General features: G+C 46.7%; 1 protein-coding gene across 1 annotated transcript; it reads left to right on the forward strand.

Moving 5' to 3' along the window:
- The first annotated feature begins 23,486 nt into the window (after nucleotides 1-23,486).
- LOC125123979 (olfactory receptor 1052-like) lies at nucleotides 23,487-24,600 on the forward strand. Its single transcript, XM_047774155.1, is given in 2 exon segments — nucleotides 23,487-24,207; nucleotides 24,209-24,600. Coding segments are annotated over 2 exon segments (963 nt in total). The 5' UTR covers nucleotides 23,487-23,499; the 3' UTR covers nucleotides 24,464-24,600.
- Nucleotides 24,601-27,137: the final 2,537 nt, after the last annotated feature.

Here is a 27,137-nt window from a genome sequence, read left to right on the forward strand (position 1 = left end):
TTTCTGTTTGTTGATTGGGGGCAGGGAGGGGGCAAATTTGCAGCATATGGAAGTTCCCAGACCAGGGGCTGAATCAGAACTGCAGCTGCCAGCCTACGTCACAGCCACAGCAATGCCAGATTCCAGCCGCATCTATGACCTACACCACAGCTTGCAGCAACACTGGATCCTTAACCCACTGAGCAAGGCCAGGGATCAAACCCACATCCTCATGGATACCAGTCAGTTTTTTAACCTGCTGAGCCACAATGGAAACTCCTGTTCGTTGACTTTTATCTTTTATTCTAGTGTCTTTTCCCCAAAATCTTTGTTTGCTCTTTTAAGGGTAAGGCACACAGCTTGGCATGCCTGGACTTCTTGGCTTATAGGCATCGGCAAAGGGCAGTTTCTAAGGGTATTGGCCTTTGGGGATGGGGCGTAAGGGTAGCCCTTCTCTCCTGGTTGGTGGTTTCCCCAGAGAGGACTTTCCTGTGCCCCTGCTTGGCACCGGCAAGCCTGACCACAAGCCTTCTGGGAGCCAAGTCAATGTGGGCAGGCTAGGGAACCCTCTTGTAAATTTTCATTAATCCCCATTTCCAATCTGGTATCTGACTACTGCCCTCAGTTCTCCATGGTATCCTCAAATCCAAAAGCTCCGTGGTTCAATTTCTACAGAGACAAAACTTGCTTCCAATCTTTTGGGGGCTCTTCCTTCAGACTTTCAACTGTCTTGCTGTTTTTAGCCCCAGTCTACCCCTGCCTCTAGAGACCTGTGTCCACAGCTCCAGCGTCTTTAAGGACTTCTTCAGTAAGACTCAACTAACATCTTGTGGGCTTCTCCTTGTCCCTGTGGAGGGGCTTAAGGATTAGCTTTCCTGATCGCGCAATGGCTCTGTTCACCTCCTGTGCTCTCTTTATCCTTATGGATTCATACCTTTTATTTCTCTTTTGCTGACATTTCAGAGGCGTCATCGAAGGAAATACACACAAAATCATATTCGCAATCCCCCCCATGTTTAACCAGAATAATTCCTTTGGACAACCACTCCAAAATTGCTGCTGATAAAAACAAAGGATAACAATAACAATTTCTGATTCATCGTGCGTGTGCCATAGTTTGAGTTCACTGCCAGGCAAAGCAGGGGAAGGAAATCTGATCCAACACAGAGGGATTCAACCATGTGGGATGGAGATCTTCAGATTAACTGTGAAAAATAACCCAGAGCACATTGGCCTAAGCCTAAAGGGTTTCATTATTTATAAGTATATAGCAAGCCAACCTCATGAGCATGTGACCTGTGCAACCACATCCTGAACTGGCAAGACAGAACCCCTGCTCAGAGCGACGCCTGCTTGATTTAAAATTCCACAGTCGGGAGTTTCCACTGTGGCTCAGCGGGTTATGAACCCAACTAGTATCCATGAGGATGCTGGTTCGATCCCTGGCCTCGTTCAGTGGGTTAAGGATCTGGCACTGCCGCAAGCGGCACAAGTCACAGATACAGCTCGGATCCCACATTGCGGTGGCTGTGCTGTAGGCTGGCAGCCACAGTTCTGATTCAACCCCTAGCCTGGGAACTTCCATATGCTGCAGGTAGGGCCCTTAAAAAGCAGGAAAAAATTAATAAACTAAAATAAAATTCCACCGTCATCATCCTGAAATTCCCAATAATTTTTAAAAATAAGGGGCCCCACATTTTCATTTTGCCTGGGCCCCGCAAAGCATGTAGCCAGTCCTGGATCTGCATGAGGTGTCCGAACCCTGTGAAAACAGTTACCCACAAAAGCAAAGTAGGATGTGTAAAGGCAAAAGCCACAAAGTTCACAGGAAAGAAGGTTTTCTGAGTTAAATAATTCATTGTCTTGTCTGTTCAGGATTGACCAGCAGTGGAGCTTAGCTCAGGCCAATTACTGAACCTCCAAGTCCATTTCTCAGGTTTGTAGGAACTGGGTTTGACCCGTCAGTTCATTAGGTTGGATGAAAATGAGATCTCTAAGTTCCACACAGACAGAAAGCAAATCCACCATCAGGGCTGTTTCTCTGCTGATTCTGATCAGTGTTATTTCTTTCTTTCTTTTTCTTTTTTGTTTGTTTCTTTTTAGGGCTGCACCTAAGGCATATGGACTTTCCCAAGCTAGGGTTCACATCGGAGCTGTAGCTCCCAGTCTATGCCACAGCCAGAGCAACACCAGATCCAGCTCTCATCTTCCACCTACACCACAGCAATGCCAAATCCTTAATGAGCAAAGCCGGGGACCAAACGCACATCCTCACAGACACAAGTTGGGTTCCCAAACTGGTGAGTCATAATGGGAACTCCTGACCAGCTTTCTGAGAAGCAGTTGCTCTGGTTTCTTTTTCTGTGGACTGACCACTTGTTATCTATCTATCTGTCTGGCAATTTCTCACACTCCCTAGACTCGGGGCCTTGCATAGACACAACCACATGCATATATGTGAGGCCCGGCAAAAATATTCTCTATTGCTGTTCTGTATCCATTTCTCCTTTTCCTTACTTACAGAAAACCACTGTTTGGGGGCGGGGGGGCAGCAACATGCCCAACTCGAAACTTTATGTTCCAGACTCTAGCCCTGAGCTCTGGCCAATTCATCTCCAGTAGTTTGAGCTCTGGATATCAATCCTTTGGCTATTGATTTTCCAGGAGTGCTTTCTTGGCATAGGGGTCATCCTTACCTTTGCCTCTTGCCCTTTTTCTGCTGCCTGTAGCTCCTAAGTGATAACTGGAGCCACAAAAAGCCACTTAACAGACGTTTAGATACTGAATATTTTCTCTGTGCCAGGGACTCGTCCAAGTCACAGAGAAACAATGATAATGAAACAAACATCTTTGGATTTCCTGTCATGGCTCAGCTGTAACAAACCCGACTAGTATCCACGAGGATGTGGGTTTGATCCCTGGCCTCGTTCGGTGGGTTAAGGATCCGGCATTGCCGTGATCTGTGGTATAGGTTGCAGACTCAGCTAGGATCCTGTATTGCTGTGGTGTAGGCCAGCAGCTACAGCTCCAATTCGACCCCTAGCCTGGGAACCTTCATATGCCATGGGCACAGCCCTAAAAAGACCAAAAAAAAAAAAAAAACTCTGCCCCTGTGACCTGCATTTGGCTTGAGACTTGCCCTGATACCAGCAGTCCAGGCAACAGCGGGGGGGGGGGGGGGGGGGGGGGGCGGCGTGGGTGGAGATGGAGAATGGACCCCACCCCAACCACCACCTGCTCACAGCGCTATTCACCCAAAATAATTTCACACTCACGTCATGTGGGTTGGCACCAACAGGCCACAACTGTGGAATGTGTGCCTCTCGGATCCAAGGAGGCGTACCATGATGTCATGCAGAGCAAAAGAAGCAGGCTGTGGAACAGTATTTCAGGACGATCCCACACACTAGAAAGAAAGCAGGGACGGAAGGGGAGGGAAAGGAGGGAGCGGAAAAGACAGGAAGGAAAGGAAAGGAAGGGGAAGGAAAGAGACAATAAAGGAAAAAGAAAACCTTTATTTGGATGTCTGTGTGTGTATATATATATATACAGACATATATATGCTCATTACTTATATATGCTCATTACCTATACACACATACACAGAAAACTCGAAAAAGATAAGCATTAACAGTGGTTATTCTTGGAGTTCGCATCGTGGCACAGTGGACATGAATCCGACTAGGAGCCATGAGGTTGCAGGTTCAATCCCTGCCCTGGCTCAGTGGGTTAAGGATCTGGCGTTGCCATGAGCTGTGGTGCAGGTTGCAGATGCAGCTTGGATCCCACATTGCTGTGGCTGTGGGGTAGGCTAGCAGCTGTAGCTCCAATTTGATCCCTAGCCTGGGAACCTCCATATGTGTGGGTGCAGCCCTAAAAAGCTCAAAACAAAACAAAACAAAACAAACAGTGGTTATTTTTAGAGTGTATATGAGGGTGAAAGTTAAGCCTAACTTTTTCCCCTACTTTTTCTTGTCCATTGTATAAATATTCTGAGTCTGTCTATCTCAATTTGTATTTTTTTTTTTTCTGGTGAAGAAAAATTAAAGGAAGAACTATTTCCTGGGGAGGGGGCTTTCTCCTCAAAGAAAAAGTGCTGCTGCTACCACTTTAAAGAAATATCAAGGCCAAGAGCACTTGAGAGCAAAGATCAGCAAACTATTTCGGGGGCTGGGGAGGGAGCCGGCAGCTATGGCCTGACTCCTGTTTTTGAAAGTAAAGTTGTATCAGAACACAGCCTCCATTCATTTAACGTATTATCATTGTCTTGGCTGCCTTCGTGCTACAAACGGCAGAGCTGTGTTGTGACAGACATTGTATGGCTCACAATGCCAAAAATATTTACTATCTGGCTTTTTTTTTTTTGGCCATGCCCATGGCATGTGGAAGAACCTGGGCCGGGAACCAAACCCCCACCACAGCAGGGACCCAAGCCTCTGCAGTGACAGCACCAGATCCTTGACCCACTGTGCCACACAGGAAATCCTATCTGGCCCTTTACAGAAGTTGGCCGATCCCTGCTCCAGATTCATGTTTCCTGTGAAACCGTGCTTGTGCAGTCCACGTTAGAGCACAGACTTTGAAAGCAGAGGGGAAGGTTGCAAATTATTTTGTGAACTTGAAGCTTTAAATCAGCAAGTGTCACCTCACCATAAAGGCTTTCCTTATTGCCTCAGTGGCCATAACCCTTAACAACCCTGCCACTCATGCCAATTTTCTTCAAGAATTTGTCACCATTCGGAGTTCGTAGCTCAGCAGAAACAAATCTGACTCTTATCCATGAGGATGCAGATTCGATCCCTAGCCTCACTCAATGGGTTAAAGGATTCAAGGTTGCCATGAGCTGTGGTGTAGGTCTCAGATGCGGCTCAGATCCCGAGTAGCTCCAACTTGACCCCTGGCCTGGGAACTTCCATATGCTGAGGGTGGGGCCCTAAAAAGACAAAAAAAAAAAAAAGAAAAAGAAAAAGAATCTGTTGCCATCCAATATTTTCTTGTTTGTTCATGTTTGCCTTTCTCATCACAATATGAAAGCCATGAGAACAACAGTCTTCTCAGTCTTGCTTTTCACCATATCTCCAGTGCCTAGAACACTGCCTGGCACATAGTAAATGCTCAATAAATGTTGAATGAATGAACAAATAAATGGCAATTCACTGGCAAAATTTTCGTAGCAGAATGAAGAGAGATAAAGTCAGTCAATGGCAATAAGAACCAGAGTCAAAGGATTAAATGAAGCAGCAGTCAGAGTTCCTGTGTGGTGCAGTGGAAATGAATCCGACTAGTATCCATGAGGATGCAGGATTTATCTCTGGGCTCACTCAGTGGGTCAGGGATCCGGCATTGCCATGAACTGTGGTGTAGGTCACAGACATGGCTGGGATCTTGCATTGTTGTGGCTGTGGTGTAGGCTGGCGGCTGTAGCTCCAACTTGACCCCAAGCCTGGGGCCTTCTCTATGCCGTGGGTGCAGCCCTAAAAAGCAAAAAGAGAGAGAGTAGTGAATGTATGAACCATCCATGAACACATTGTAAAGATATGAACAGGAATGCTTAGTAATTGTGTCTGTGTGACTCCTATTTTTCAGTGGAATTCGAAACTAAGACAGAGAGGAATGTTTGCCTGAAGGAAGAAAGGACTGCAATGAAATGCAACCGTCTCAGGGGTGGGGCAGGTCTGCATTATTACAATTTATGCGTCAAAGGCAAGCCTCAGGTGAAAAAGTAATGAAACCTAGCAGGGCCCTGTGGGGATCCTGGGCACAAAATCCTTTCTGTTCACCCCACTTCTGATTTTAGGAAATAGGCCTCGTCGTTCAGCCTCCGTGACCTTCCCTGAGTTCAAAGGACAGGTTCAAACAGTTGCTAATCGGGGAAGGGAGGGGATGCAGAGAGGGGAAGCATCCAGAAACAACAGCACAGCCTTGGGGCCGGGTCCTGGTTCCTCCTCAAGGGAAACTCCATTACAGTACCTTTGAGCTCTTCTGAAGAACTTAAACCCCCAACAAATGAAAGATGCTAACTATTTCTCTCTCTCTCTCTTTTTTTTTTTTTTTTTGTCTTTAGGGCCATACCTGCAGCATATGGAGTTTCCCAAGCTAGGAGTCAAATCGGAGCAGCATCTGCAACCTACACCACAGCTCACGGCAACTCCGGATCCTTAACCCAATGAGCAAAGCCAGGGATCGAACCTGCGTCCTCATGCATGCTAGTCAGATTCATGTCCACTGAGCCACGATGGGAACTGCCAAAAGATGCTAACTATTCAGTGAAGCATTCTTCACTCCAGAAAGGAGGAAGACCGCCAGAACCAGCCAGAACTAGTCCCAAGGCCACTCAACACCAGCTTTGAAGAAGAATTCAAGCTGCGCCTACCCTGATGCTTATCCGTGTCTTTCTTTTCCACTGGGCCAACTGTAAGACCACCTCCCATTCTCTCCCCAAAGAGGGCACCGTATTTAGGGCATTAGCCTGCTGTGGCCTCCTTTGCCTGGCAAAGCAATAAAAGCTATTATTTTTCTCCTTCACCCCAAATTCTGTCTCTGTATTTCTATTCAGCACTGGTGGACAGAGGCCAAGTTTCGGCCACAGTAAGAAGATACAGGATAAACACCCAAAGATGCTCCTATTGGGGTTTGGAAGGAGTCAATGACTTGGAAGACAAAGGAAGCGGCAGGGAGTCCAAACTGGAAATTCCACTGTTCTTCTTACTCCTTTTGAACCATGAAGCCTTCCGGTGGGAGACAGCAAAGCCCTAAGCACCGTCCCTTCTCCTAAATACACTCAGTACATAGAGGGGCTGAACCAGAAAACAATGTCCAAGAGGGGTCAGGACTGGGGAGGTAGGTGACTCTCTTTTCTTCACTCCATTCATCCCCCTGAGCCAGCTGGATACTCAGATGCCTGGAGGAAGACTACCAGTTACAACCTCCCCGCCTCCACCTCCGGTCTCCCTCCTAAGGAGAGCGGATCCTAAGGAGGTCCCTCTGTTTACCAGGCAGAGGAATAGTAGGGGAGGATGAGAGACTGGGGACTTTGAAAGGGACCAGATTGTTTTGCTGCAGGACACAGAAAACCAGGTGAAAAAAATGTGAAAACTTTCCCCTTTGGGAGGAAAACATATGACTAATGAGGATTTTTACTGGGTTTTGTCATAGATCAAAACGATCTCCCCAGGAGTCACAGAGCTTTTCACCCTCCCTAAGACGTTTTCGGGAGAATTGCTATTATTCATTAAATCCTCTGTCACATTGGATTTGCTTTCTGGGAAATGGGGGGATGAGGGTGGAGGTCCCGCTTCAAGGTAGGTGTAGGGTCAAGAACAGAGGTGATGTGCGTTGCCCCGTCACATCTGAGTTACAAGAATAGCCTATTGTATCTGCAGCCCTGGAGTTCTTATCTCTGCTGAGATGAAATGCAGAAAAATGTGCAACCTTGAAAGACAGAGACTCATTGACTCTCCTAGGTGAAACCAAAAAAACCTCGCACTGTTTTAGAAACAATTTAACTCCCAGTTGGCTCTCGGACGCTGAAGGAAGACAATGATCCATTCAAAGGTAAGTTAATCCTTGGTGTAAACAACAGGGCTTGACTAGCAAGACTACTGCGGATCCATACACCCATTTAACTTCGCTCCAAATCTTGCATAAAAATGCCCCCATTCTCTCGTTTAAACAAACGAATTGTTTGTCTAAACCACTCCCATCTCCAATCCTGGGATCCTATATTTTTCTTTCAGTACAGCTTTCCCCCAGGCAAACACAGTTCCCCTAATGCATTTCACCTTCAATCAGAAAATGGGGAAGTTATACACTGAATGTACACATCTTCGATTTTGAAGGAATCCGATTCAGAAATTCTGGTTTTTGCCATCTCTGGGTCTGTGCTTCTTCCTGCAAAATCAACATCTCTCACCTCTAGCTTTTCCCTATGGGTCATGTGATCTTGTAGAACCTCTCAATTACTGATCTGGAAATTCACAAAATAAATGTACAGATCGAAGTTCCCGTTGTGGCTCAGCAGGTTGAGAACTTGACTCCTATCCACGAGGATGCCGGTTCGATCCCTGGCCTCGCTCAGTGGGTTAAGTATCCGGTGTTGCTGTGAGCTGTGGTGTAGATCCACGATGCCACTCGGATCCCATGCTGCTGTGGCTGTGGTATAGGCCGGCAGCTGTAGATCTGACTCGACCCCTAGCCTGGGAACTTCCACAGGCCGAAGGAGCAGCCCTAAAAAGAAAAGTAAATAATAAACAAACAAACAGATGGACCTTTCCCCTCAGAACCTGCATCCCCTAAACGCTGATTCTCTTCAGATTCGGCATCCTCTGCCTTAGAGATTCACCTGGATACAGACCAGACTTTGCCAATCTTGACTCCAAGTGTTCAGCAAGCACTTCCTTCTCCCTCACTGAAGTCAGGTGGTCTTTTGCCTTCCTTCCTATTTGTTGTCAGAATTGAGAGAAATGGAATAGGATTGAGGCAGTGTTGGTACAGAAGAGCTGAAAATTTTTCAGACTTTCAAAATGTGTAAAGTGAAAATTCCACCCTCATCTCCCTGCCCTTGAAACTGAGCAGAACCCTGTAGGGCCCTCCCAGACATGAAAGTTTTCCTGTGTCCCCCATTTCTTATTTGTAGAAAATAGGCTTCATTCAGCTTCCTTGACTTTCCCTGAGCTCCAAAGGACAGGTTCGAACAGTTGCTAATCCGACAAGGGAGGGAATGCAGAGACCAGGGAGGAGCAGTCTAGAAACAGTGGGGCACCCTTGGGGCAGGTCCTGATGCCTCTTCAAGAAATGTACACAACAATACCCTTGAGCTCTTCTGCTGGAACTAAGGCCCCCACCCAGGTGGAGACTGGTAACTTCAAGCTGAGTCCAAGATCCTTGAAGCATCACTCTGGGACCTCAGAAGAAAAGTCACACACCATGCTGCCCTCACCCCCAAATTTGCCTATAAAAGCTTTCCCCGCAAACCATCAGGGAGTTTGGAGTTTGGAACATGAGCCATCCATTCTCCTTGCTTGGCCCTGCAAAAAACCTTTCCCTGCTCCAAACTCCAGTGTTTGGTTCATTTGGCCTCACTGTGTGCTGGGCACACAAACATTGTTTGGTAACAAAACGATGCGGGGTGGGTGGTAGGAAGAGACCAAGTAAGGCCTATAGGTCACAGCAGGAGCCTTGACCTTCACTCTGAATGAGCTGGGGGCCCAGGGGTAGGTTCCAAGCAAAGGAATACTCCTTTTTTTTTTTTCTCACTAGCCCTTCCAATCCATTTTGCATCCCTTACCACCCCCATCCCTAAAGTACTCTCTTGTTACCCCTGTGCCATCCACCAGCCTTCCTAGGACTGCCTTCTGCAGCCCCAGGCCTCTCCCTTTGTTTTGTAAAGATTGTTAGCGCTTGGCTCAAGGTCACTCTTTTGGTCATTCTGATAGCCCTGCATCTCGGAGGTTCTCAATCCTGCCTGCACAGTTGAATTCCCCAGGGAGCTTTAAAATGATAAAAATTTAAAACACCTATAATGGGATCTAACCCACAGAGATTAGGCTTACTTTGGTCTAAGAAGACCAAGGTATCAATTTCTTAAAAGTCCCTAAATGGGAGTTCCCGTTGTGACTCAGCAGGTTAAGAACCTGACTAGTATTCATGAATATGTGGGTTCAATCCCTGGCCTCGCTCAGTGGGCTAAGGATCCGGCATCGCCACAGTTATAAATAAATGAATAAATGAATAAATAAATAAATAAATAAAATTTTCTTAGCAATGAGATCCTGCTGTGTAGCTCTGAGAAGTATGTCTAGTCAATTATGATACAGCATGATAATGGGAGAAAAAAGAATGTACACATGTATGTGTAACTGGATCACCATGCTGTACAGTAGGAAAAAAAAATCGTATTGGGGGAATTCCCGTGGTGGCGCAGTGGTTAACGAATCCGACTAGGAACCATGAGGTTGCGGGTTCGGTCCCTGCCCTTGTTCAGTGGGTTAAGGACCCGGTGTTGCCATGAGCTGTGGTGTAGGTTGCAGACACGGCTCGGATCCCGCGTTGCTGTGGCTCTGGCGTAGGCCGGTGGCTGCATCTCCGATTGGACCCCTAGCCTGGGAACCTCCATATGCCGCGGGAGCGGCCCAAGAAATAGCAACAACAACAACAACAACAACAAAAAAAAGACAAAAAAAAATCGTATTGGGGAAAATAACAATAATTTTTCTTTTTTTTGTCTTTTTGCCTTTTTGCCTTTTCTAGGGCAGCACCCTCGGCCTATGGAGGTTCCCAAGCCAGGGGTCTAATTGGAGCTTTAGCCACTGGCCTACACCAGAGTCACAGCAACACAGGATCCAAGCCACGTCTGTGACCTACACCACAGCTCACCACAATGCCGGATCCTTAACCCACTGATCGAGGCCAGGGATCAAACTTGCAACCTCACGGTTCCTAGTCGGATTTGTTTCCTCTGCGCCACGATGGGAACTCCAAAAAAAAATTTTTTTAAAGTTACAACTAAAAAAAAAAAAAATTCCCTAGATGATTATAATGTGCCGTCAAGGCTGAGAAGAACGTTTAATACCCTGGACTTCCGGCTCCTGACCTCCTTCTCAGACCTCATCTGTCTCAGCCATTCAGGACCGTGATCACGCCACAGTCATAACCCCTCCACCATCTCAATTTTAAGCCTTCTACACTCTAGCCAATGCTCCCCCATCTATTCAGCCTACGCTTTGGAGTACCCCAACTCTAGGAACCCCCTAAGATCTCGCGTGCATTGATCCGACATCTTACAAGGTCTCTCGACCTCCACGTGGCCTCACCCAGCTTAGATTCTCCAGTCAATTGTTACCATTACATTTTTCTTGTGCCCTCAACTCCCTGTCCTATTATTAGTCCTCTGTTCCTGTATGAAAATTATCAAAACTGACTAATCATGCAGTCTTTCACCTAAATCCTCGGTGGATTCCTCTCTCTAATCTTATACGTGGACATAAGCCTTTGAGGTTGGTGTCAGCAGTCTTAGACGGTCTTGGCGGAAATGGCAGCCCTAAAAAAATAAAAGCCAAGTCAGGAGTTCCTGTTGTGGCGCAGCCTAAAGGAATCTGACTAGTATCCCTGAGGATCCGGGTTCAATCCCTGGCCTTGCTTAGTAGGTCAGGCATCCGGCACTGCCGTGATCTGTGGTGTAGGTTATAGATGCAGCTTGGATCTGGTGTTGCTGCGGCTGTGGTGTAGGCCAGCAGTTATAGCTCCAACTGGACTCCTAGACTGGGAACTTCCATATGCTGCAAGTGCAGCCCTAAAAAGCAAAAAAAAAAAAAAAAAAAAACAGTAACAGAAATAGAGGGAGAAGCAAGAGGAAAGAGATAAATTTAGAAAACCATTCAAGCAGGGCGAAAGAACCACATTACCTGAATCCTGTGTTACACAGTGTGTGGGTGTGGGTATGGGTGTGGGGGTGTGGCATGCGCAGGTGTGTGGGTGTGTGAGTGGGTGTGGGTGTGGGTGTATGGGCACACGCTCGCCTCCGTCGCTCTCCCGCTCTCTTTCTCTGCCACATCAGCTTTCCTACTGACATGTGGTCATGAGAACATTGAGTTGAAGATAAACAAAGGTGTCAGAGGACAGAAGGTGCCTGGAGCCAACAGGTGTCCCATCAGAAAAACACAAGAGCAAGTAAGCCTTGCCCGTAGCTGTGGGTCCCCAGCGACTCGCTCAGCAATCATGCCTTTCATCTCCATGTCTTGGGCAGCGATCAAGTGGGACCCAAAATGGGCATCACCCAACAGTGCCAATTTAAGACCTCATGAATATTCAGTGTTTTGTGAAACTGCCTCATTGCTTCATAAATATGTACTGCTTCTTGGTCCTTTCATGCCTGCCTATAAATATTCATCACACGCATTCTCTCCTTCCTTTCTTGGAAGCTCCTTGGCGCTCCCCTTACTTTCTCCTACCCCCTAGGGTAGAATTATTCTGCAATGATGCAAACTGGCACTGCATGTCCCTGTGACAGAGGTCCCTCTCTCCCTGGGTTCCACCTGAGCCTCCAGACAGAGAAAGTAAGGAGCTGTCACATTGCAGGGCCACTCAGGCATGACTCAGATACCTGTAGCCAAATAGAAAGAAACAGGAACTGAAGGCAGAGAAATTCACAGGGAGAAAGAGGTGGAATATCACAGGTGACAGGAGACAGATGAGGAAGAGCAGCTGGGAGAAAAAAAAGGCTGGCCACCTGGGAAAGCACCCAAGCCTGTGATAACGACAGGGCTAAGTTGGGAGAAGCAGTCAGGATTGCTGGATCACTGCAGGAAGTGACGGTCACGAAGAAGGAAGTGTGAACAAGGTGCCCTGAAGCTGTCAGAGGTGGGTCTGCACCAGAGGTGGATGAAAAATGAAAAGACGGGTAAGCAGAGAGCACCCAGGGTGATGGGTGCTTTGAGGGCTAGGCTGCAGATGCCTATTTAGGAACCAGGAACAATTCCCCAATTCTGCTGGGGACACAGTTCTGGAGGAAAAAGAGTAGAGATCCTGTTATCAGAATCTGCTGTTAACGAGCAGGGCAGGAATCAAGGACAGAGAGGCTGTGGCACAGAGTATGATGCTGAATATGCTTATGCCTCTCCTGAAAAACATTTTGGAGTATTTCTCTAAACTAGACCAGTAATGGAGCTCCCTTTGTGGCTTGGCAGTAAGGAATCTGACTAGGATCCATGAGGACAGGGGTTCTTCAATCCCTGGCCTTACTCAGTGGGTTAAGGATCCAGCATTGCCATGAGCTATGGTGTAGGTCACAGACGAGGCTCAGATCTGGTGTTGCTGTGGCTGTGGTGTAGGCCGGCAGCTACAGCTCCGATTTGACCCCTAGCCTGGGAACTTCCATATACCTCCGGTATGGCCCTAAAAAGACAAAAATTAAAAAATAAAATAAATAAACTAGACCAGTAATGTCAAGTAATTCCAGGATGACTGAACTCTGAGAGGCTGGGAGCTGTGGAAGGAGCAAAGATCAAAGGCTAGAAGAGCCTGGCTTTGGTCCTGACTCTACCAACTTATCAGCTATGGCTTTGGACGGGTCATGTCACTTCCTTGAGCCTGTTTTCTCTTCCATGAAATAGGAACAACAATGTTGGCTGATCAGACCTCAGAGGATTTGTATAAAGACAAAACGAAGTAAAATTCATGAAAGCTATTGCTAAATTATACAAATGTTAGATGCTATTCTTTTTTGTTTGGGGCGGGGCACCCCTATGACATGTAGAAGTTTCTGGGCCAGGAATCCAACCTGAGCCACAGCAGTGACAATGCCTAATCCTTAACCTGCTGAGCCACCACAGAACTCTTCTATTATTCTCTGTCTTTCTCTATTTTTTTTCTCCTTTTTACACCCTCACCTATGGCAATTGGAAGTTCCTGACTAAGGGTCGAATTGGAGCTGTCGCCGCCAACCTACACCACAGCCACCGCAACTCAAGATCTGAGCCTCATCTGCAACCTATGCCACAGCTTGCAGCAACACCAGATCCTTAACCCACTGAGCGAGGCCAGGGATCAAACCCGCATCCACAGAGACATTGTGTTCTTAACGACTTTTCTATTATTCTTATTACCAGGGATTTGCTGTGCAATTAGGGAAAAAAAGTTAGTGAGCCTTATTGGTCTCAGGCTTGTCAGATGAGAAAGGGGAAGAAGATCACTCACTGCCTCTCTGCTGTTAATGACAGAAGAAAAAATAATTGCCTCAAGCCCCTAGGAAAATGATAATCATGCGAAGGCTCTATGATGGGTTTCTGCGCAATGTCCCCTCTTGGGACTCTCACGCTCATTAAACTTAAGGCAGAGGCCCTCCCTCAGGGGAGAGACTTGGTAAACCAAGACGGTCAAGCCTGTGCCAGGAGCCCCAGAGGTGCCCAGATCCCATGAACCAACAGGAGCTCCATCTCAGGGCATCGTTCTCTACGTGTCCTGGACCACCCATCACCGGCTTCCTGCTCAGCCCCTGGGACAACTGAAAACGAGGCGATGCTCACAGGTCTCTGCGGAAAAGCCAGATAAGAGCTCGGCCAGAAGGTGTCCCAGGAAGGAGAGATACAGAGACCCACCAGGACTGAAAGCGCCCACATCTGGAGCTGGTCAGAGGCAGCCAATGCCACGGGGAGGGAAAGGCACTGCCAGGGGTCCCCAGGAGCTGGACTCAGCGGGCGTTGGTAGCTGCTCCTCCACAGGTGAGTGTGCTCACACATGATCCCACCTCTTCTCCTGCTCCCTTTCTCTCCACTTAAATGCAAGCCCCCCCTTAGAATCAATCGCAAGCCCTGAATGCACATCATCCTCGGTTGACAATAAGGTGAGCTTCTAATGAACCTAGTGTAAGTTAAAAATATCATTAAACCAGAAGTACATTTAGGGGAGCTCCCCTTGTGGCTCAGCAGTAAGGAACCCGACTAGTATCTCTAAGCATGGGGGTTCAATACCTGGCCTCGCTCAGGAGGTTAAGGATCCAGCATTGCCTGTGATCTGTGCTGTAGGTCTCAGACAAGGCTCGGATCCTGCATTGCCATAGCTGTGGCGCAGGCCGGCAGCTACAGCTCCAATTCAACCCTAGCTCAGGAACTTCCATATGCTGCTGGTGAGGCCCTAGAAAGACAAAAAATAAATAAATAAATAAATAAAAAGGAAAAAAGTGCATTTAGGGAGTTCCCTTGTGGTGCAGTGGGTAAGGATCTGGCGTTGTCACTGCAGCTGCCTGGGTCACTGTTGTGGGACAGATTTGATCCCTGGCCTGGGAATGTCCACATGCTTCAGGTGCAGCCAAAAAAAATAAAAATAAATGCATTTAATACACTCAACCTACTGAACATCTTAGCTTAACCCAGCCTACTTTACATGTGCTCAGATCTCTCACACTAGCCTACAATTGGGCGAATGCATCTAACAACAAACCTTATTTTATAATAAAGTGTCGAGTATCTCACGTAACGTACTGAATATTGTACTGAAAGTGAAAAATAGAATGGCTGTCTAGGTGCAAAATGGTTGCAAGTTCATCAGCTGTGATCGCTGCCATTGCCCAAAGTCACAAGAATATATCTTACAGCATCTTGCTAGCCCAGGAAAGAATAAAATTCAAAACTCAAAGTACAGTTTTCTAGTGAATGCTTTTGCACCACCGTCACGTTCAAAAATCTTAAGTCGAACCATCATCGTAAGTCAGGGACCGTCTGTATTTACTCTCTGCCAAACAACCCAAGTGGTTTAAATGCTTCATCTCATTTAATCCTCACAGCAGCCCTAGGGATAGGTACTATTAATTCCCACTTGGCCGAAGACAAAACCGAGTGAGGTTCAATCACTTGTCCAGGGTCACCAAATTAGTAAGGACTGGCACTGGGATTCAAGTCTAGAGCTGGTCTCTACCAAGGCCCATGCTCTCAAGTGCTAAGCAATAACACTTCCCAGAAACAAGCCACCAGCCCCAGGCTCCAGGGATGGATTGAATAAACCCTTTGGAAAGGCAATGACAGGTTCACCTATTTGATGGTGCATTTGCAATTGTAGGGGGTGGGGATGCAGAAAGAATGGTGTAGAATTTCTCATCCCCCAGCCCTTCCAGGCCCCTTAGGTGTCTGCCATTACTCTGTGGACCAGTGTTCTCGGTGCCAGACATTCCGAATCTGCCTGTCCTCCTGGGTTCCAGGCCTCTGGATCAGTACGTTGACCTCTGACCTTCCATCAGGGAGCAGCACCTAGCCTTGATTTTTAAGTTCAAAACTTTTTTCCCGTTCACTTATAGTAAAAATGCATTTAAGGAGTTCCTAACATGATGCTGTGAGTTAAGCATCTGACTGCAGCAGCTCAAGCCACTGCGGAGCTGCCGGTTCAATCCCTAGCCCTGCGCAGTGGGTTAAACGAGCCGGTGCTGCCGATGCTGTGGCTTGGATTCAATTTCTGGCCTGGAGAAGTTCCATATGTCATGGGTACAGCCATCATTTTTTTTTTTAATGTATTTAAAAAAAGAAAAACTGGAATTCCTGTTGTGGCTCAGAGGGTTAAGAACCTGACTAGTATCCATGAGGATGCAGGTTCGATCCCTGGCCTCACTCAGTGAGTTATAAGATCTGGTGTAGGTCGCAGATGCAGCTAAGATCTGGCGTTGCTGCGGCCTGCCTGGGAACTTCCACATCCTGTGGGTGTGGCCCTAAAAAAGACACCAAAAAAGGGGAGGGACTTTCATAAAATATACTTTGGGGGAAAAATGGGCAGCACTTTTTTAATGGCTGACTGGAAAGATCTTCAGGATTTATTGTTAAAGGAGAAAAAATAATATGCAAAACAATGTGTATAGTTTGCTACCATTTGTTTATTTTTTTTTCTTTTTTTTTTTTTGTTTTTTGGTGGTGCCCACAGCTTGTGGAAATTCCCAGGCCAGGGATCAAACCCACGCCAAAGCCACTGCAGTGACAATGCTGGATCCTTAACCCACTGCACTACAAGAGAACTCCCCCATTTGCATCTTTTGAAAGAGAAGGGAGATTATACATGTACAAGTATTGCTCATATAAGCAATAACTAACCATGGACAAATACAGAAGAAGCGGGCCGCGTCTGAGGACGACAGGTGAGTGGCTGGGGAATCAGAACGGGGAGGAGAGGGCACTTATTTTCACTGTAGTCCCTTCTGAATTTTGTACCATAGCCACAGATCTCTATTCAAAACTGAAAACAGGAAGGAAAACTGAAAGATAATTCCATTGTTCTTCTTTCTATACCTCCATCCACCCAAAACATCCATGAACTGGATTCACTCAACAGTTTCAAGTTCTCTCTTCATGAGTTCCCAGCAGAGATAGTTCTTGGATCAGGGAGCAGAGTAGCACTCCCTTGAGTCATTGCTAGGGAAACACTTTTTCTTCTTTTATTTTTTTTTATCATTTTTATTTTTCTTTTTAGGGCCACACCCATGGCATGTGGAGGTTCCCAGGCTAGGGGTCAAATCAGAGCTTGCACCTACCGGCCTACACCACAGCCACAGCAACGTGGGATCCTGGCCATGTCTGCGACATACACCACAACTCATAGCAACACCAGATCTTTTTTAACCCACTGAGCGAGGCCAGGGATTGAACCCCAAGTCCTCATAGCTACTTGTTAGGTTCATTAATCACTGAGCCAAGATATGAACTCCTGCGGGAGAAACTTTGAAAGCTGTGACTCAGAGTCTGGATCCTCTGGGGTCCTGATTTCCCCTGTGGAATCCAACAGATCTGCCCCTGAGGACAAGAATTGCCCGTCTGAGTCCTCTGCAGGTAGAAGAAATTTTGCACACCTGGGTCACCTTTGGAAGCTGGGCAAATGGTGAGAGTCTAGGGTCCTTCTTTTTTGGGCACCCCACAGCATATGGAAATTCCTGGGCCAGGGATCAGATCCAAACTTCCATTGCAACCTGCAGCAATGCTAGATCCTTTAACCCACTATGCCAGGCCAGGGATCAAACCTGCATCCCAGTGCTCAAGAGACCTGGCTGCTGATCCTGTTTTACCACAGCGGGAACTCCTAAAGTCCTTCCATAAATGGATCGCTGAGCTAGAACCTGTGACAGAAAACTTCAGGTGGGAGAAAAATCACTCCTCTTAAAAGGTGTTCTTGGAGTTTCCTTTGTGGCTCAGTAGGTTAAGAACCAGACTAGTATCCATGAGGATGAGGGTTTGATCCCTGGCGTTACTCAGTGAGTTAAAAAACTGACACTGCCTGGAGTTCCTGTCATGGCACAGTGGTTAACGAATCTGACTAGGAAGCATGAGGTTGCAGGTTCGATCCCTGGCCTTGCTCAGTGGGTTAAGGATCCAGCGTTGCCATGAGCTGTGGTGTAGGCCACAGACGCAGCTTGAATCCCACGTTGCTGTGGCTCCGGTGTAGGCCGGCAGCTGCAGCTCCGATTAGACCCCTAGCCTGGGAACCTCCATATGCCTAGGAGGGGGCCCTAGAAAAGGCAAAAAGACAAAAAAAAAAAAAAAACTGGCATTGCGGACAGCTGCAGCATAGGTCTCAGATGCAGCTCATATCCAGCATTGCTGTGGCTGTGACATAGACCAGCAGCTGCAGCTCTGATTCAACCCCTAGCCCCAGAACTTCCATGTGCCACAGGTACAACCCTAAAAAGAAAAAAAGAAAAAAGAAAAAAACCTTCTTGTAAGGGCTTCATACTATGCCTAGGACATGTTCTATTCTGGTTTAGACATCTGACTGAGGCTGGCTGAATGATTGGGGTTTACTCTTCTTCTCTGGTTAACCTCTGTTATCTCTTTCTCCTTAAATAATTTCCCCGGCTTGTGTTATTTACTTTCTTTCCTGAGGCTGTGATCTTTACCCAAGGAAGAGGGGATTTTGCCAATTGCTTTCCATGTGGTCACCCCCAGGTTCAAATATCACTTCATCCATTTGGGACCTCAGGCAGCTTGCTCACCTCTCCAATGGGGTCAGGATGGAGGGGAGCATCTAGCCTAGAGAATAGCGCAGACAGAGGTTCAACAAATATTACCTCCATCCTAATATTTCTTCCTCCCTCCACAGCCACCCAGGATTATCATGAGCACCTCATTCTTTCCAAAGTACCTCTGTCCTCACCATCTCTGAATCCCCAAAGTCTTTGCCCTTTGCAGATGAGCACACAGGACTCAGCTTTCTCCAAGTGACTTGTCATTGTCACATCACCGTAAGTGGGAGAGCTGGAACCATACCCATGTCTGGCAGCTCCTGGGAGAACTCCCTGAACCCCATTTCTCAGAGAATTAAGGTTCTTGATCCTGTGGCTCCTTCCTGTTTCTCCCCCTCAGTATATTCAAATCCACAGGAGTCTGAGCTCCCAAAACATGCTGTGTTAGAAGCGATTTATTTTAATTTTTTTAATTTTTATTTTATTTTATTTTTGCTTTTTAGGGCCGTACCCGCAGCATATGGGAGTTCTCAGGCTAGGGGTAGAATCAGAGCTGTAGCCACTGGCCTACACCACAGCCACAGCAATATCAGATCCGAGCCATATCTGTGACCTACACCACAGCTCATGGCAACGCCGGATCCTTAACCCAGTGAGCGAGGCCAGGGGTAGAACCTGCAACCTCATGGTTCCTAGTCGGATTTGTTTCCTCTGCGCCGCGATGGGAACTTCTAGAAGCGTTTTGGTTTTTTTTTTTTAATGTCCAGATCTTTTGTGCTTGGAAAAGGTTATCTAAAGCCATTAGTTAATTGCTTATAATATCTTATGATATAAATTTAGAACTGGGTTTTTCTTAGGCCATTAAATGAAATTTCCAGATATAATAAATTTAATTATGTATCTAGTAATGTTTGTTAAAATTTAAAACAATCACACTTGATCTTTGGTTAATGTTTCCTTTGCTCCAAAACCTAAAAGATCAAATTCCCCCAAAAAATTTATGTGCTTTTTACAATCAAATTCTCTTAAACAATTCAAAGTAAGGTCAGACACAGACACACATAAAACTATAGAAGCAAATTCGCCTACACATTTAAACACTGTTTATATACATGATTAATTAAATGCTCCTAAACTTTTTAAACTATAATCACAAATTGAATGTACCAGATTTCCTAAGCCCTTCAGGTGCCTTCCTAAGCATTTAAACAACTCCCAAAAATTACTAGATCAAAATGTTTATTCTTGATAAATCAAATGCTCTTCCGTATTTTAGCACAGTTAAAGCAAACATAGATTTAGTTAATTCAATTTAGCTAGTCATCCTCTGTATTTCCAGTCAAATTAAGCAGACACTCTTAATAGTTTCAAGCACCTTAAAGAGTATGCATGTGCAATATGTGTATATTCAAATATGTATCCAAACTCATATTCAGTGGTATGATTTTTCAAAAACTTGTCGCCTTATAAATAGCTCTTACTCAAAATTATTAATGTAGGGTGCAAAGCATACACCCATTTTCTGAGGCTGTCACAGCAACTGGGGTTACAAATTTAGGATTTTTCGAGATTCAAGATGAGGGTTGTGTATTCAGTGATTTAGGCGGAAACTTCACGACTTGGGTCTTCCACCCCAGAGGATTCAGCTCATCTTGCATGTTAACCAGCTCAACCCCTCCTACAGTCAGGTTCTGCTGCTGTAACAACAAGGTACTCCAGACCCCAGCTTCCAGCCCGTATCGAGTTTCACAACCCAGTGCAACATCCTTCAATTCTACTTTTTTTTTGTCTTTTGTCTTTTTGTTGTTGTTGTTGTTGCTATTTCTTGGGCGGCTCTCGCGGCATATGGAGGTTCCCAGGCTAGAGGTCCAATCGGCCACAGCAACGCAGGATCCGAGCCGCGTCTGCAACCTACACCACAGCTCACGGCAACGCCGGATCCTTAACCCACTGAGCAAGGGCAGGGACCGAACCCGCAACCTCATGGTTCCTAGTTGGATTCGTTAACCACTGCGCCACGACGGGAACTCCTACTTTTTTTTTTTTTTAAGGCCACACCTTCAGCATGTGGAAGTTCCCAGGCTAGGGGTCGAATCAGAGCTTGCACCTGCCGGCCTACACCACAGCCACAACACCACCAGATTCAAGCTATATCTGCAACCTATGCTGCAGCTTGCAGCAACACCAGATCCTTAACCAACCGAGCAAGGCCAGGGATCAAATCTGCATCCTCATGGATATTAGTTGGATTCTTAACCCTCTGAACCACAACAGGACCTTCTCAATTCTACTCTTACCTAATTTTTTTAACATTTTATTTTTTAAAATTTTAGACTCACAAAGGAGTTATAAACATAGTACAGAGTTCCTGTCTGCCCCTCATCCATTTTTCTCTACATGACCATGGTACCAGTATCAAAAATAAAAAATTAAAATTGGCACAATATTGGCATTCCAACTGTGGTGTGATAGGATTGGCAGCATCTCTGCAACACCAGGACAGTTTCAATCCCCAGCACAGTGAATTAAAGGATCTGGTGTCACTGCAGCTACAGCGTTGGCCACAGCTGATTTGATCTCTGGTCTGGGACCTCCATATGCCACAGGGAGGCCAAAAAATAAAAATGAAATAAAATTAAATTGGCACAATACTGTCAACTACAGGTTTTATTTAGATTTCATAAGTTTTTCCACCAATGTCATTTTTTGTTGTCCCACAGCCTCTAACCCAGGTATCGAATTGTATTGAGTTGCTAAATTTTCTTAGTCTTCTCCAATCTATCATTCCTTGTATTTTTTTTTTTTTTTTGCTGTTGAGATTTTTGAGGAGTACTGGTCAAGTATTTTGTAGAATGTCTCCTGATTTGAGTTTGTCTGATGTTTTCTCGTGATTAGGTTGACGTTACAGATTTGTTACCCAATTCTTTTTTTTTTTTTCTTGCTTTTTATGGCCACACTAGTGGCATATAGAGGTTCCCAGGCTAGGGGTCGAATTGGAGCTACAGCTGCTGGCCTATGCCACAACTGCAGCAACACCAGATCCTTAACCCACTGAGCAAGGGCAGGGATCAAACCTGCAACTTCATGGATACCAGTCAGATTCATTAACCACTGAGCCACAACAGGAACTCCCACCCAATTCTTATCATAAATATTCCCCAATGTTCAAGACCTGATTTGGGTAAGTGGAATTCCAAACTCACCCTTCTGGGTAGTAACTATCCTCTTTTGCTTTGATGAGACTCTATCTTCCTTTCGGGCTTCATTAATCCCCTTTCAACTACTATTTACTGTGGGCCAACTACATGCCAGTCACCAGCCATACAGCAGGAAACAGGACTGACAACCATGCCTGACTTCATGGTTTTTATATCTTAATGTCAGGATGGAGATTAGGAATGAAATTAATGTTATGTGTTTATAGCAGGTTAGAAGAGAGTCTGTCCTGGGAGGCAAAAAATTGAGCCAAGAAGAGCGACAGTGAGTGCTGGAGTAGCAGAAGGTTTCATGTAAATAGGATGCTTAGGGAGGGGACCCAAGCCCGGTGACATACGAGCCAGAGCTTAAAGGAGTAGAGGGAAGGAGTCATAGGGCGGCTAATTGGAGCAAGTGTGTTCCTAGGGGGGAGGCCCGTTAGCACAGAGTCCTGGGTCACGCCTGGCCTGTCCTAAGCAGAGCAAGGAGACACTGGTAGCTAGAGCAGCATAAGTGAGGGGGAGAAGAGGAGGAAAAGAGGACAGAGAGGCAAAGAGGGTTGTAGAGTGGTGGCCAACATAGCAGAGTGGACTTTGAAGGCCATCGTGAGGGTTCTGACTTTCATGTGTTAACAGAATCACCCTGGCTGCTTCTCAGACAAGACATCAGGTAAGAGCAGCTGCAATAACCCATGCGGGATAGGATGGTGCCTGGCAAAGAAAGGGTGGGAAGTCAGTATACATTTTGAAGGTAGAACCAATATGATTCGCTGAGGGAATTGATGAGGAAATGGAGAGGGGGGGAAATGTGGTCCAAAATAGCTAGACGATTTGGGCCAAAACAACTGAAAGGATTGAGTTGCCATTACCTGAGTGAGACAGACTCTCTTATCTAATTGATCAATTTACAGGCATTCATTGACATAAGACATTGTGATAGATATCAGAGCACAAATTATTGAGGGATTCAGGAACTCTTCCTCCAACTAGGAGTGAGAAAATCCAATAGGAAATGGGTGGGCATTTTTAAAAATTTTCTAATTATAGTTGATTGATAATATTCTGTTAATTACTGCAGTACAGCAAAGTGACCCAGCCATACACATATATATACACTCTTTTTCTCACATTATCCCCCATCGTATTCCATCACATTTTCAGTGTTAAAGTACAGTGCTCTTAAATCAATCGAAGGAGTGTCTGTGAAGTTCAGGGGAAGGAGGAAGGGGCAGACCTCTAACCTGGGCTTGAAGAGACTCGAGGACATTCCAAGATGAAAATATAGAATTCAGAAAAATGTAGGCATTTGTAAGAACATAGAATGTTTGTAGAATTGGTCAGAACTGCAAGAGGATAAGCAGAGAGCAGGGTAGCACAGAGGTGTTTCACAGAGGACATTTGGCAGGTTAAAGAACTTGGACGTTTCAGAGTTCCCCTTGTGGCTCAGGGGTTAACGAATACAACTAGGAACCATGAGGTTGCAGGTTCAATCCCTGGCCTCGCTCAGTGCATTAAGGATCCAGTGCTGCCGTGAGCTGTGGTATAGGTCGCATACAAGGCTCAGATCTGATGTTGCTGTAGCTCTGGTGTAGGCTGATGGCCACAGCTCCCATTGGACCCCTAGCCTGGGAACCTCCATATGCCAAGGGTGCGGCCCTATAAAGACAAAAAAAAGAAAAAGAAAGAATTTAGACCGCTCCCTAAAGGGACAGGGAATGCTTAGCACATAAGCATGAATGTGACACCACGGGATTGATGTGGGATTTGGGCGGCAGTCTGCCACTCAGAGACCGATGCGACTTTTCCACTGTAGCACACGTTCAAGGCTACCGCTTTGATGCGATGGTGACACCTTGTTTCTCCTCCTCTTCTGCGTTGCCAAGGGTGAAACACACCAGGGGAATGGCCCTGGGACAGAATCACACCACGGTGACCAGGTTCATCCTGCTGGGCCTCACAGACCAGGCACACCAAAAACCTCTCCTCTTTGCCCTCTTCCTGCTGGTCTACCTGGTGACGCTGGTGGGCAACCTGGGCTTGATAGATGTGATCCGCACCAGCGCCCCCCTCCACACCCCCATGTACTTCCTCCTGAGCGTGCTTTCCGTCCTTGACGTCTGCAATTCCTCCTCGTTCACCCCCCGACTGCTGGTCAGCCTCCTCGCCACCGACCGGTCCGTCTCCTTCACGGGCTGTGCGGTCCAGATGGCTCTGCTGACCCTCTTCGGCCCAGAGGAATGTCTGCTCCTGTCCGTCATGGCCTACGACCGATTCGTGGCCATCTGCCGCCCTCTCCTCTACCACACCATCATGTCCAAGCCCTTGTGTGTCCGGCTGGTGCTGGCCACCTGTGCCGTGGCGACGCTCAGTTCAGTGCTGCAGACAGCGAATGTCTTCCTCCTGCCCTACTGTGGTCCCAACATCATCGATCACTACATGTGTGACATCCCGCCCCTGCTCCACCTGGCCTGCTCAGACACCGCCGCGGCCAATGTCATCTTGCTCGTCCTCTCTGCCTTCGTCACTCTTCCCACCATCTCCGTCATCTTGGTCTCTTACGCCTCCATCCTGGTCACAGTGTGCAGGATGCGGTCCCTGGAGGCCCAGAGCAAAGGCCTTCTCCACCTGCGCCTCCCACCTCACTGCCGTCTCCCTCTTCTACGGCTCCGTGTTCCTTGTCTACGTCCAGCCCGACCCTCAGCGTGCCTCCGCCCACAACAAGATCCCCTCCGTGTTCTACACCATCGTGATCCCCGTGCTGAACCCGCTCGTCTACAGCCTGAGGAATAAAGACGTCAAGGCCGCGGTGCAAGCGAGGCTCCTTCGCCTACCCAGAAAAGGGATGTGTCAGAAAGGTCTCTGGTAGCCCGGAAGACAAAAGCGAAACCTAGAGAACCCAGCCAGCCAGGAGCCGGCCCAAGAGCGGTCTGTGCAAGGGAGCCATAGCCAGTCTCTTGTGACAGGACGGGATGGAAGATAATATGAGAAAAGGACGTGCATGGATGGATGGCTGGGCCACTTTGCTGTACGGCAGAAATCGACCCGACGTGCTACGTCAATCATACTCTAACTTTTTGAAATTATAAACAACAACAACAAAAGAAGAGCCTGTGCAGGATGCCACGTAGGGAACACCACCTTGGTGCTCCCTTGAGTGAACACCACCTTAGAGTGTCCTCCTAAGTGAAGGAAGTCAGAAAGAGAAAGCTTTCTCCCTGAGCTGTGGTGTAGGTCGCAAAGGCAGCTCGGATCTGATGTTGCTGTGGCTCTGGCGTAGGCCGGTGGCTATGCCTCCAATTCGACCCCTAGCCTGGGAACCTCCATATGCCACAGGAGCGGCCCTAGAAAAGGCAAAAAGACAAAAAGACCAAAAAAAAAAATCCTGCCTTAACAGTAGCTAACATTTATCACATACCTACCTACACATACATACAAATCACTTTGTTTCCATCATCTCATAAAATTCTACCAACGACCCCCAGGAGGCACAAACTACTAATAGCCCATTCTCAAGATAAGGAAACTGAGTCACAAAAGGGTAAACTAACTTGCCTGAGGTTACACAACTAACAAGCAGCAGTGCTGAGATTGAACCTGACTCTGGAGTGCCCAAACATTGTGCTATATTGTCCCCATTATTTAGGAAGTAATTCATGGACACTTAAAGTAAAGAGTCTCCAAGATGGGCCACTGTTAATTCCTTCCCTCTCTGAACGCACATACCACTCCTCCCAGCAAAGACGGGGGCCCAGCAGAATCTCTTTCCTCTCGCCTTGAACACAGACAAGTCTGGTTGACTAGCATTGCCCAATTTAGCAAATAAAAATACAGATGCCCTGTGAAAAAGGTCTTTCAGAAAAACGATGCGTCATTTTTTAGCATAAATACGTCTCAATATTGTGTGGGGCATACTTATTCCCCAGATTATTTCTTGTTGATCTGAAATTCAAATTTAACTGGGCACCATGTGTCTTACCTGGCAACTCCACCTGTGACTTGCTTTGACCAATAACACACAGCTGAAGTGACATTGTGCCGGTACAGGTCTAGCTTTAAAGAGGAACGATGATTTTCAGAGTTCCCTTGTAGCTCCGCAGGTTAAGAACCTGACATTTTAAGGGCTCAATCCCTGCTTCCATCAGTGGATTAAGGATCCAGTGTTGCCACAGGCTTCAGTGTAGATCACAGATGCAGCTTGGAGCTGGCTATGGCTGTGGCGTAGGCTGGCAGCTGCAGTTCCAATTCGACCCCTAGCCCAGGAATTTCCAAATGCCGCAGATGCAGCCGTAAAAAGAAAAAAAAACATTATTTCGCGTTCTGGGCAGTCACAGTACCATTATTGTATGTATGGTCATAAAAAATCCAAATTAAAAAAAAAAAGAGGACTGTTGGTTTCCACTTCCTCCGTCTTGGAAGCCCACCCTGAGACCACCATGCTGTGAGGAAGCCCAGCTAGCCACCTGGACAGGCCCCACAGGAAAGCACTCAGCACCAGACCTTGCGGAAGGCCTGGCCCTTCCAGGAAGGCCCAGCTGCCAGCTGCAAGCAGCTGAGTGAGTGACCTCAGTCTATATTATGTGAAGGAGAAGAGCCACGTACCCCAAGCTCTATCCAAACTCCCAACCCACAGAATTGTGAAACAAATTATTATGTTTTTAAGATACTGCATGTTAGGGAGTTTTCTTCTATCGTAAGAGATCAGCAAAATAACCCCTAAAGAATCACCCTTGAATTACATTGTGTTTGGTCCCCAAACCTCATGGGGTTCTCTGTGGTGGCTCCAGCCCTATGCCCGGGCAACCTTGTCTGGTCTCACTATTGTTTTTCCTTAGGGAAGCCGTGTGTCCTTTAGGTTCAGAGGATGGGATCTGGAGACAGCCAGACCTAGGACCGGATTCCAGCTCTATTCCAGCAAAGCTGTTTGACCTTGGTCTCTATCTGAAAAATGAGTATGTCAATATTAATTACCTCCTAAGGTGGTTTGTGAGGATTAAAGGAGATTTACTGTCTATAAAGTACTTAGAGTCGTGCCAGGTCCTTAATTAGTGTTCAGTACATATTAGCTGTTGTTATTCGCCATCCTTAACGCTGAATAATTTCTCTGTGTTATTCTATAATGTTATCACCTTTATGCCTTATATCCAGTGGAGAAAGTTTAATGAAGCTACAAATCACAGAACAAACAAGGGTGGCAGGGGCCACAAAGAACCACAGTTCTCGGTGAGAAGAGACCCCAGGGCCTGGGGAAATGCAGTGAGGGATCTGGTCTTTCTAAGTCCTCATTCTGCCATGCTAGTCACTCTTTGCCTTTTTCCCAGGCCCGGCTCTCACTGAGAGACCACATTCTGGAGTTCCCATCGTGGCTCAGCAGTAACAAATCCATGAGGACGCGGGTTCAACCACTGACATTACTCAGTGGGTTAAGGATCCATCATTGCCATGAGCCGGCCAGTGGCTACAGCTCTGATTCAACCCCTAGCCAGGGAATTTCCATATGCCAAGGGAGTGACCCTAAAAAAAAAAAAAAAAGGAAAGAAAAT

The sequence above is a fragment of the Phacochoerus africanus genome, chromosome 4, assembly GCF_016906955.1.
Source record: "Phacochoerus africanus isolate WHEZ1 chromosome 4, ROS_Pafr_v1, whole genome shotgun sequence".
NCBI lineage: Eukaryota > Metazoa > Chordata > Mammalia > Artiodactyla > Suidae > Phacochoerus > Phacochoerus africanus.